Here is an 11,617-nt window from a genome sequence, read left to right as displayed (position 1 = left end):
ATTCCATTATTTCGTTACAAGTAAAGACATACGTTTCCAATGTTTCATTTTACTCCGTTTACTTATTTGCTGATTTCATCATAAATACTTAATGAAATAAAAAATTTTGAGCAACTATTTGACGTAAAGTCAATTTACACGTTGATGATATTTGGGTTGGTCGCATTAGCGCCCCCATGTGAATGAGCTCAATGGTTGCGCCCAAACTGGAATTGACTATTTCTCTTTCTTAAGGCGGTGGGTTTACAAGTCCTCAAATCATTTCTATGTCCGACGTTGACTTTTTAGATATTTCGTATGACGCATAAATAGTGTGCAGTTTTGAAGGCGGTCAGTGAGCGTTGTTAGTTTGGTGTTTTTGTTGTTGTTAGTGAGCGTTCTCTGTCGGACCCCCCCTGTCACTACTGGCACCGCTGCGGGCACTTCCTCGTTCAAAGTTTTATTTTGGGGACGGCTCGGGGAAAAGTTGCTCCCCGGATCGGGTTTTATTTTTTACATTTTAAGAGCATGGCCTGTCATTTTCCTACATTCTCGTGCTTTGCTGTCGCAGCGTTTCCCATGGCTGGGCTCGTCGGAGGCTGGCTAAGTTTGCACTGAGAGGCTCCAGGAAGAGGAAGATGTCCACGGCTAACGTGAGCGAAGACATCCGAGGGAAGTTCCCCCTGCACTCCTCGGTGTGGGAGAACGACTACAGGAGGCTGGAGGAAGAAATAACCTCGGCACAGGTCAGTGATGGGGGGGGGGCAACAACACTGTGCTCGCTAACCCTACACACCCGGCTAGCTCGGTGGAGCCTGACAAAGTAGGCCAGCGGTGTTGACAGATGCTCTGTGGACAAACAACAGGTCCGAAACACGAAATCACTTCAGATCTGAGCACGGAGATCTCTCCGGGAAATACACGCTGCTGACACAATTCGCTGGATCAAAAACACCGTGGGTAATCTGGGAAGGTGTGACAACACACACCGGATGGGCACAACGATAACAAAGGACTGCTGGGGTTAGTTTGACAGTCACCATGTCAAATGGGTGCAAGTTTATTCACAAGAGTCTCATTTCTGTCAGTATGGCCTCTCTTCTACTTTCACTTTGCTTCTCCTCACAGTAACTCGTGATTCACTTTGTTTTATTATGGCTTTGGTATGCATTTTGGCTTTGAGTGTAAACACACCATTGTCCAAGGATGATGGTAACAAGAAATCCCCTCTAGTGTGTTGAAAGTGAAACTGTTTATGGATCTGTTGGTTTAGCATGTGGACAGAATAAATCTGTGGTTTCATCTAAAAATACCACATACAGTATCTTCACGACTTTACCTCCAATCTAGTGAACTCCAGATTGTTTCCGTGTTATAATCACTAGCCCAGTAGAGCTGTTGTCCCCGTACAACATGTTGTCTCTAATCTTGTCTCAGGTGGCTTTCAGGGTAGTTAATTGTGTCTTTAAATGCATTTTTGACGCCCCCAGGGTCTTCAATGTAAGATAAAGTGCTTTATAGATCGATGAGATGTTTCCATTGCTTGCCATCTGATGATTTAGTGCCAAATGGTTTTAGTCCGTGGAGATAAAAAAAACCTTTTCAAATGTCATGATGGTGTGTGATACCAATCTGGCAAAGTGCTTTACATCAACAAACCTGAGCAATGTAAAATACACACTAATAACAGTGGCAGCAAAGAAGGTGAATTATAATGTTAAAAACATAATGGTATGACAGGGCGCTAAATTCCAGCCCAGACATTGCAGCCTGGACAGGTCTCCCATCCATCACAAGACAAACACACTCAATCCCACTTACGGGCAATTTAAAACCTCGTGTGGTTTTGTATTCGGTAAATCTCCCTGCATTGCATGTATACCGAGGGTTGAACTCCTCTGAGTGACTCATGTGTTGGCAGTGAGGAGTCAAATGCAATTCACCCCCAGATTGCAGGTCCTTATGGAGTCTGTTGTATGTACATTCAAGCTGCTGTGTCATTACCGTGATCCAACGGCTTTTACTGATAGTGCCAAACAATGCTGATAAGTAATGCTCTCCTCTCAGCAGCATGACTCAAAGGAGAAGCAGACATGATGTTGATGTACTGACTGATTCTGTATTATTATTATTATTACTATTATTATTATGAGGAGGAGGAAGCCAGCCTTCAATTTAAAGTTGTAGAACTTCAGCTCTGAGTTCTAGGATTACAACCTTCAATTACATGCCTCATTTCATTATATAGCAGCTTGTTGGGACGATCCTGAAATATTTAGTCTACTTAGTCTAACCTGTAATGACACAAATCACACCAATTGTTGCAACCCACAAGTGGTAAGAGGGTGATAAATAACCAAGTGAAGTTATCGTATACGAGAATGGAACAACTGGACAACAGGTAAAATGATACATTTTTATTAATAGAATTACACTGTAAAGAAAACTAAGCCCTTAACTAACAAAAACAACTCTCATCAAATAAACCCAGAAGCTCATAAAAACCAGCAGACACTGATCTCAGCCTCCAAGTAACAAAGAGCACCGTTCAACAGGCTCCATAATGATTTTAATCACTGCCCCTGCGATTCCATCTCATGTGGTCAAAGTACGAGAATGATGCTGTGGTAACAGCAGTAAAGATATAAACAGGTGTCTATCTTCACTTTTCTATCATTTGTATCTTCTCAGAATGACATTGAGGCTGTGGACCCCAGGGGACGGACCCCCCTCCACCTGGCCGTATCGCTCGGACACTTGGAGTCGGTGAGAGTCCTCCTGAGGCACGGAGCTCAAGTGACGAAAGAAAACACAAAGAACTGGACAGGTTAGTGCTTTAAAGAGTAGCTGAGAGACACGTTTAGATCTCCAGTATCACGAGTTCTGCCTTCGCTTCACTTTCATACGTTTCTCTGGTTATTACTATCTTCGCGGTTTTTAAATGGATGCTTGTTTCTCTTGGGAAGCGGATGCGTTTTACCTTAAAAGGTTTAGTGGTTTGTTTATACTTGTTGGTCTTCATGTAGTGCTGCAGGAAGCAGTCAGCACCGGCGATCCAGAGATGGTTCAGTTAGTGCTGCAAAGAAGAGACTACCTCAAGGCCTCGACCGCTCTGGGAGGAGTGCCTGAGCTGCTATCAAAGATTCGAGAGGTTTTATTTCATATATTCTCGCATTGTGTCGTTATCGCCTACATGTACATCTGGAAATGTTTAGCGGCAAAATAAATGACCCTGTGTTTTCTTATTTCCCCCCACAGTCTCCAGATTTCTATATGGAAATGAAGTGGGAATTTACAAGTTGGAGTGAGTTGTGTTGATATATCAAAATGCACAAAGGGATTTCCAGAAAACGTTCTTCCAATAACAATCAGTCTGCTAAAGCACGAGGGCGGACAGGAAAGACTGCATACCTGACGCTTGCTGTGCGTCTTTAGTTTTATTTTTGATTCGTATTGTTTTCCCCCGGTGAGACGTTCATCTGTTGTTTCACAGTTCCTCTGGTGTCGCGGGTTTGCCCGAGTGACGTTTGTCGCATTTGGAAAAGTGGCGCCTGCCTGCGAGTGGATGCCACTCTGCTGGGCTTTGAAAACATGACCTGGATCAGAGGGCGCAGGAGCTACATCTTCAGGGGAGATGGTTTGTTTTTCATCGCTCCTGGATGGGAAAGTTTCTCTCCGTCTCTTTACTCGGTTGTTCATGACGCCATCTTTAATGTTTGTGGCAGACACGTGTGCGGAGCTGATGGAGGTGAACCATGATGATGAAGTGGTGGACACCGAACGCTTCAACATCTCCCAGGAAATAGAAGATGTCACATTAGAGGCGATGCAGCCGGCCGAACAGGAAGTTGCCAAAAGGTTGACGACTCCTATTGTGAACACCTACTTGGACACAAAGGATATTGCTTTTGAGAGGCAAGGCACACTTCTTTTACTCTTAACATTCTTTCTTCTTTTTTTTACCCTGTACAAATACATGTGACTTCATCTGTTCACCCAAGAAAAAGGTGTTATTAACCCTCATTATACTCGGATCTGCATATGTAAACTATCATTATTGTTTAAACTGCAGTATTCATACCGGCTCATCCAAACTATCTAAACTCTATTTGAGTTGGTGGGATAGTTATATACATCAAGTCCCTGATGAAGCTGGGTGCTCGTTGGTCCCTTCTGGGCTCACCACATTGGACCATGTGGTTTTTAAATCTGACCCCTGATGCCCCTCGTGCAGCCGTAGGGTTAAAGGTCTCGCTCAGCCGCAGTGAGGACCGTCTTTTCTTTCCTCTCAGGAACAAATCTGGGATTTGGGGCTGGAGAGCTGACAAAACCGAAGTAGTCAATGGATTTGAATCGAAGGTTTGCCGGAGTTAAATTTCTTATTTGTTCAAATCAAGATGTGTAACAACTGAAAACGTTTGAGTCAATTATGGATATTTTCACAGGTTTTTAGCGTGAACAATGTAAACGTTGTAATCAGGACGAGGACCGAACATCTCACAGACGAGGAAAAGGCCCGGATTAAAAGTAGGTGGAATTTACTTTTCAATGTTTACTTCTGCTCTTGTAAAGGAAACGAGTGGATGGAGCCTTAAAATCATGTCTTCTTGGTCCCAGGTGAAAGGAACATCTTGGAGTCTCTGCTGGGGACCGTGGAGCAGCACATTAGTGCTCAAGGGGTAAAACATTCACTCAGTAATCAAACACAAGTGATGCATTGGTCTCGTGCACAGCAGGTAATTTGCTGTAACTGCTTTGCTTCACAGGACCTCACTCTGGAGTATGCTACTGCCACAAATCCCACTGCGATCACCCCAGAAGAATATTTTGATCCTGACTTCGAGCTGGAGGATAGAGACATTGGACGTCCGATTGAACTGAGCATCCGCACACAGAAGTGAGACTGATGCTCGTCTCTTGACTGTAATAGACTGAAGGGACAGTGTGGACGTATTGCCTATCGATTCTATATGCTGCTTATAGAACCTATGAGACTTACTGTGTCGCTTGATGTTTTTTGCAATCGTGTTTTCTACTGACTTTTTTGTATTCAAAGATTAAGGGAATATTTTCTCACAGTTTGAATTTGAGAGTATATTTAGAAAAAAAACCCACCTCTCTTCTCACATAGGTTTAAAGGTACGTTGTGGATGAGCGAGGAGCACCCCCTGTCCCTGGTGGAGCAGGTCACCCCGATCATTGACCTCATGGCTCGGACCAGCTCCCACTTTGCTCGGCTCCGGGATTTTGTAACTCTAAAGTTTCCTCCTGGATTTCCTGTTAAAATAGGTGTGCACTCCGTTTGGGTCCTGCTTATTTTTTTTTCTTCACATTATTTGTTTTCTTCTTTTATTTAACAGGCTTCACTTTATTGTCTTGCAGAGATTCCTCTGTTTCATGTGCTAAACGCCAGGATCACATTTGGAAACGTAAACAAATGCAGTACTGAGGAGGGAGTGAATTCATCAGCGGCCGCCACGCCGACATCGTCCGGAGAGGACGAGGAAGCAGCCGGTATGAATCTGACTTCTTTATTTGCTGTCCGGAAATACAAACCGCAGGTCTGTGATTCCTGAACAGCTTCTCCTACTTTTTCCTTTCAGCTTTGCCTCCATTTCAGGTGTGTCCCTCAGTGTTTGAGGTGCCTTTGAGTTATCACCGCCGGGGTGGCAGTCGCCACATGACGGTGCCCACCAATGACGAGGAGCTTCTGCAGTACGCCATCCATCAGAGTCTCCTGGAGTCTCGCAGAGAGCCCAGCCAGGTTCGAGCAATCGTCACTCAGATCCCGACTGCGGGCAGTTCACCCTCTGCCCCCATTGGACAGTGATCTTCACATTCACAGCCACCTTTGTGTGTTTACAGGAGGGAGGCTGGGAAGAGACTGATGGGGAACTTACCGACTTCATGCCGAGCAGTCAGAGTGACAGGTAACCACTAGTTAATCCTGTTTGTTTAGCAGCTGCACTCGTTTGTTCAACAGGGATTTAATTGACACTTTATATCTGTTCACTGTCTGTATGCGTCAGTAATGTGACAGAATGGAGCTCACACTCATTTCCCGCTGCCACTGTCCTTCTAGGAGCATCCCAGAGGGGGTGCTAGTGGAATTCGGAGACACGCCAAGCCCTGCCAGCTCCCCCTCGGCCTCCAGCGCCGACTCAGACCTCCGCCTGGCCATGGAGCTCTCTGCCCGAGCTCAGGAGGATGAGGAGAGGAGGAGGAAGCAGGAGGAGGAAGAGCTCGAGAGAATACTGCAGCTATCACTCACTGAGAAATAATAATAATAATTGAAAAAAACAAAAAAGGAATTAAGAGGGAATAATGCAACTTTTCCAGACCCAGAAGCAACTACCACACCTCAGTTTTCTTTCCTAACCACTCTAGTCATCTATGCAACCGCAGATTTCTTTCTGTAACAGATTATATTCACACAGGCAATATCCAACTCCTGGTGTTCAATATCTTCCCAGAGGTATTTTTGGTAATGGCATACTCTTTTTATATATTTCTATCTTGGCGTAGCATGTCTCCCATTTTCAATCTTCGTTCATGGTCTGTGAGCTCTTTTTTTTTTTTTTTTAGGGTTGTACTTTTTATTTTTGAGTTACTGTTCCAATTCAGGATTACTGCGGCACTCCCTTTGTACTGAACATATTGTTGTCTGGAGTCGGGGTTTAGTCGGTATAAGTCAGTCTAAGTACTCACTCAAATATGACACTCTGGGCCCAGGAGATGTTTCGTGGTTGTCACCTCTGATATTAGAAAGCTAAAAAAGACAGAATAGGACATTTAAAAGTGTTGCTGACCCGAGAGGACGGATGTGAGTGTTAGCTGGGAAGCCTCCCTAACGGAGACACTTTTTGTTAAAATTCATATTGAATAACAGAAATCTCAGGGTTCCAAATTCACATGTTTCCCGTCACGTAATCTCTCAAACTGCTCAATGATTCCCTTGTGATTGTTTGTCTGTGCAAAATGGTACAGTTCGTGCATATCAGTCTGTTATAATGATTTTACTATGATCCTTTGATCAGATATTTGACAGCATTTTCTTACAGTTGGTGAATGTACACTCTCCAGGTGGGTGAAAACGAGCACCTGCACGGTGGCGTCTCTCTGCTGCAGTGGGGACGAGGGTTTAAATATCTTGGCCTGATTTGCTCTGGTCTTCGTCGTCCCAGAGAACTTATTTTTATACACGGTCACTGATCAACCTCACCTCAGTTCAAACGTACAAAAGCAGAGACTCGCCTGTTTGTGTATTTGCAGCTGGAAACGGCAACACACACGTCGTTGCAGAGATTATTCCCGAGGACGGTTTGCCTTTAGTCGCCATGAACAACTCCAGACCTCTGAGCGGGAGAAAAGACGGCACGGAGTGGAGATCAAGCATGGCCGCCATATTTAGGATGAGTTGCTCCAGCATGTGCCAATGATAGCTTTGCTCTGATGACACTTGGTGCGATTTAAACGTAATGATGGTGAAATTTGTCTGTTGTGCCACCTGGACTAAACCTGAACAAATTGTCTTTAAACAAAAAAACGATTAATTTGAAACAAGATGAGATTTCAGTTTTATTAGTGTGACGCTGAGCAATATTCAATAACCACTACGGATGATTTCACTAACAAGCAAACCACTTGTCAAAGGTGTGTGCATTGTTGCGTCAGGAGCTTCTGCTGAACAACAACTAGTTTTAATAATGACCGAGTTGCCAAACTGCTGAACAGTTAACTTCAAAAAGGCTCCCGTTGGTAAATTTAATGCAAAGCTTTGCAATGCATCATTCAAGCTGATTTTTTTTTTTTTTAATTGTTTAAAAAAAAAAAGAAAGTGAAGAGAATCTTTTTGTCAAAGCGTTCTAAAAATAAAAGCACTTTATTTCCATGAGGACTAAATCTGGAGTGTGTGTGTGTGTGCTTTATTTATGTGAAAACGGTCTCATCAAAGATCTTTATTCTGCACTATTAGTCACTCCAGTTGCACTGGCTCTTACACCGTGAGCATGTACGTTAAATATTCAGCTGACCAAATATTAAATATAAAAACCCTTTGATGTCGCAACATGATCTTAAACCCACTGGTTCCCATTGTAGGGGCTTTCAAACGGGTGTAACGTGCTACTCCCACCTGCTCTGGATCAACTGCAGACTTCCATCATGTTGCTATTAACGTACACACATCTTCAATACAGTTTTGTCTCACTGCAGCCGATCACCCGACTTTGTCCAAAGCCAGTCCACTTGTACAATTCAGCCCTACTGGCAATTTAGAGAGTCCACTTATTCAAAAGCACGTTTTTGGATCAGGAAGGAGCATCCTGAGAAAAACCCTGTGCGTTCACATAGAGAACATACAAACTCCACACCGAGAAGACCTTTGTATAAATTGTTACAAACTAATTCAATAACTTAGGGTTAGTTAATATATATATATATATATATATATATATCTCAATTCACTGGTGAGTATTCCCATTCTCATTCACACAGTTCAGAGTAGGGCACCCAAATCATTTGAATAGAAAATAATGATTAACTATGGGGACCACAAGGAGCAGGCTATTTTCCATTTGCACGGTTGGTAGTTCAATCCACAAGTTTGCATTGTCCATTAGCATTACTGTATAAAAACAACTGTATGCATGAAAACATTCATAACTCATATTTCTGGTCTAGAATCAAATGAAAAGGTTCATGCTACAGATGATAACATTTAAATTGTCGGTTCTGATACTTGCAGCTTCTCTGCTGCTGTGATGAGGGATATTTTCCCATTGTAGGATGCAGTATGTTTTCTAATAAAATCTCATCATATTATATTATATTATGTTATATTATATTATATTATATTATATTATATCATCTGTCCATCTGTCCATCGTCATAGTTTGATCCATTTCAATGCAATAATTTACTTAATCTAATTATTTTGATGCTCAGGGCTACTTCAGTTTAACATGCACAGTAGCTCAAAATTAATATTTTTATTTGTGTTGATTTAAAACAAATGACCAGTCTTTAACTTTGTAATCCCACTTTTATCAATTTAATGCTTGCAGAGTACAAGTACTGTATTGTCGAAGCATAAACGTTTCATCAAAAAAAAGAAATAAAAGTATAACATTTCCTCTCAGATATTAAATCCCCTAAGAAAATCACATGGGAAAAGCAATAAGAAAAAAAAATACTATATAGGCATACAATTAATTTCCCACATATAATTTAATCTGGTGAATGTTTCACATAATTTCAATATTACTTTATGTACAAGTGTTTCAAAACAAATACAGAAATAAATAACTGTACAATCAGGTCCAAGAGTTGCATATCCGACACGTCCACAGTTACAATTTGTTGTTTCTTCTACCCTTGATTTCATGACGGCCTCCCCTCCTCTGGTTTGGCCAGAGTCCCATCATTCTGGATTGTTCCTGCATGATCCAAACGCTTCTTCAGATGAAATGTTTGGCTTTCTGTTTGTGAGTGTTGCCATAAAAGTTGAGCCGGGGGCTAAGGTCAGGTGACCATTCAGAAAGGTTCATGGTGGTCAGCTCTCCTTGATCTTTAAATAGTTCTTCAAAGCTTCACCCCCAGTTGTTACTATTCCCACCACCATGTTTGACTGTGGGTTGGATCCTCTCTCTCTGGCTTGTACCTCTCTGTTCATACACGCTGCTGTTACTGCCATAAATCTTAGATTGGGATTTATCAATAAATGTTGTTATTTTTCCCCCGATCTCTCACTGCAACTTGGTGATCTGTCCTCTGCCCGGTGTTTCGACTTCTCCTTCCTAAATGTTGACCTCTGCTGAAATGATCATGTAGAATAACAATCAAACAAAACAGGGTCAAGCTGGTTTCTTAACTGTTTTGAGTCTCGGCATCGCTTCAGTTTTGCCTCGTCCTGAATCAGCCTTCCCACACGAGACAGAAGTCTTCAACCTATTTAGACTAAGAGCTAATTCAACTACAGAGTAATTGAAGAAGTCCCTCCTGAATAATCAGTTTCCAATCACATTGTCTGTACCGACCGCTGTCTTTCATACTTTACTACAGTGTAGACCAAAGAAATTACAAAGCAACTTCTAAACATTTTATGTTTACAGAACTTAAAGTAAGAGATCCAGATTATAGTTTAAACTCGCTAATTGTCCTTTGAGACAATAAATAAACCACCTTTTTCTGGAAAAAAAGTGAAACCTTGTGTCAATCTCTGAATTTGTTCAACAAGTGAACTGAAGCTTAAACATCAAATGATAATAAGCGTGATGTATGGATCTTCTGATGTTTACCTTTGCTCTGGTAAAGCAGGGCTGCCATGTCACACAGAGCAGAACACCATTGGGCTCAAATTTGATTGATGTCTGACTTTATCATGACTTTTACATCCAAACATTTTGCTGTAAAAGGCTGTTGAGATCCAGAAGCATAAACAACCTTATCAGACATGCAGACACTTGATCTTTGCCAGTATAAGTCTGGTGCATAGCTCCTAAGCCCGACCACTCTCAAACATGTATTTTAGTCAAATAAAATCCAGGATACAACCAAGTCGATTTCTGCAGAGTGTTTCAAAGTGTATTCTTCTTTTTTCTTTTTTTGCACAGTGACACTTGAAGAGCAAAGCTCTGCCAGGAACTCAAAACACAGTCTCACTAAATATTAAGACAGAATATCCCATCCAGTGGTTGGGGGGGAAATACACAGATATCCTGAGATGAAGAAGGTGTGAGGTGTGTTTGCAGTCTGTGCAGGTGTGTCTGGGAGGGGGCGGGTCTGTCCCTCCCTCTCTGTCACGAGCTCCAGTTTCATCGACCTGCCAGCGGCTTGTAAACACACACGGCCATGATGATCATGAGCAGCAGCAGAACTCCCAGGACGCTCCCCAGCACGACTGTGGGAGACAAAGGAGGGAGACAAGCCAGAAGAGCAGGCAGGGTTAGCCTGTGATGCTGGATGCAGACAAAAAAACCAGCTGAAACAGGCTGTCCGGCCACCTCCTTCCTGCAGTGACAGGCCCCATCACAGCGCGAGCGCTCACCTAAATCCTGCTTCTCCAGGACCACGTAGGACCTCTCGGTGAGCCCGGACTCCTCCAGCTGAGCCCCGGCCAACACACCGACACACTGCAGCACCGCGGCGGGGACCAGGCGCTGCATCACGGCTGTGGAGGGGCTGGAGGAGGTGGTGATGATGATGATGGTGATGATGATGGTGATGTTTGGAGCTAAGGTGTTTCTTCTTCCGCTCAGAGATCTGGGTCCTAAAGCCGCTGGTTAGTGTGCAGCTCGGTGCCTTTTAACAACAATCATGCCATCATCCGAAAAAACATTTGATTATACAAATCTATTATTGATAATAATAAAGATATCTGTAAGTATTTTTATAGGTATATACATATAATTACTTGTAATTAAAGATGTATGCATCCCTATTAGAAATAAATATAACTATAGTCTCCATTCCGGAGCTATGCTTAACAGTTATGTATATTTTTAGTTCATTTTTCGTTAGTTGTCCTGTCCTGCAGGACACTGAAACCTTTGTGTGTGTTTTCTGTTGGAAATATGCAAATAGGTCTAAAAAAAAAAAAAAAAAGACAAACAACAATTCTTCTTTTACTGGTAACCAT

The 11,617-nt window shown here is 42.6% G+C and overlaps 1 protein-coding gene across 1 annotated transcript; it reads left to right on the top strand.

The window, feature by feature from the left end:
- The first annotated feature begins 190 nt into the window (after positions 1-190).
- On the top strand, positions 191-7,886 carry ankrd13a (ankyrin repeat domain 13A). The gene is made up of 16 exons (XM_080467722.1): positions 191-237; positions 551-725; positions 2,671-2,806; positions 3,006-3,130; positions 3,238-3,283; positions 3,473-3,616; positions 3,705-3,894; positions 4,272-4,338; positions 4,425-4,506; positions 4,597-4,658; positions 4,746-4,876; positions 5,111-5,268; positions 5,362-5,493; positions 5,583-5,743; positions 5,845-5,909; positions 6,062-7,886. Exons 2-16 carry the CDS (start codon positions 618-620, stop codon positions 6,258-6,260), a joined length of 1,806 nt encoding a protein of 601 aa, XP_080323848.1. The 5' UTR covers positions 191-237; positions 551-617; the 3' UTR covers positions 6,261-7,886.
- The last annotated feature ends 3,731 nt before the right edge of the window (positions 7,887-11,617 follow it).

Source organism: Lipophrys pholis (assembly GCF_963383615.2).
Source record: "Lipophrys pholis genome assembly, chromosome: 7".
In the NCBI taxonomy this organism is placed as follows: domain Eukaryota; kingdom Metazoa; phylum Chordata; class Actinopteri; order Blenniiformes; family Blenniidae; genus Lipophrys; species Lipophrys pholis.
The sequence above is the reverse complement of the archived record's forward strand: the minus strand, read 5'-3'. Positions and strand labels throughout refer to the sequence as shown.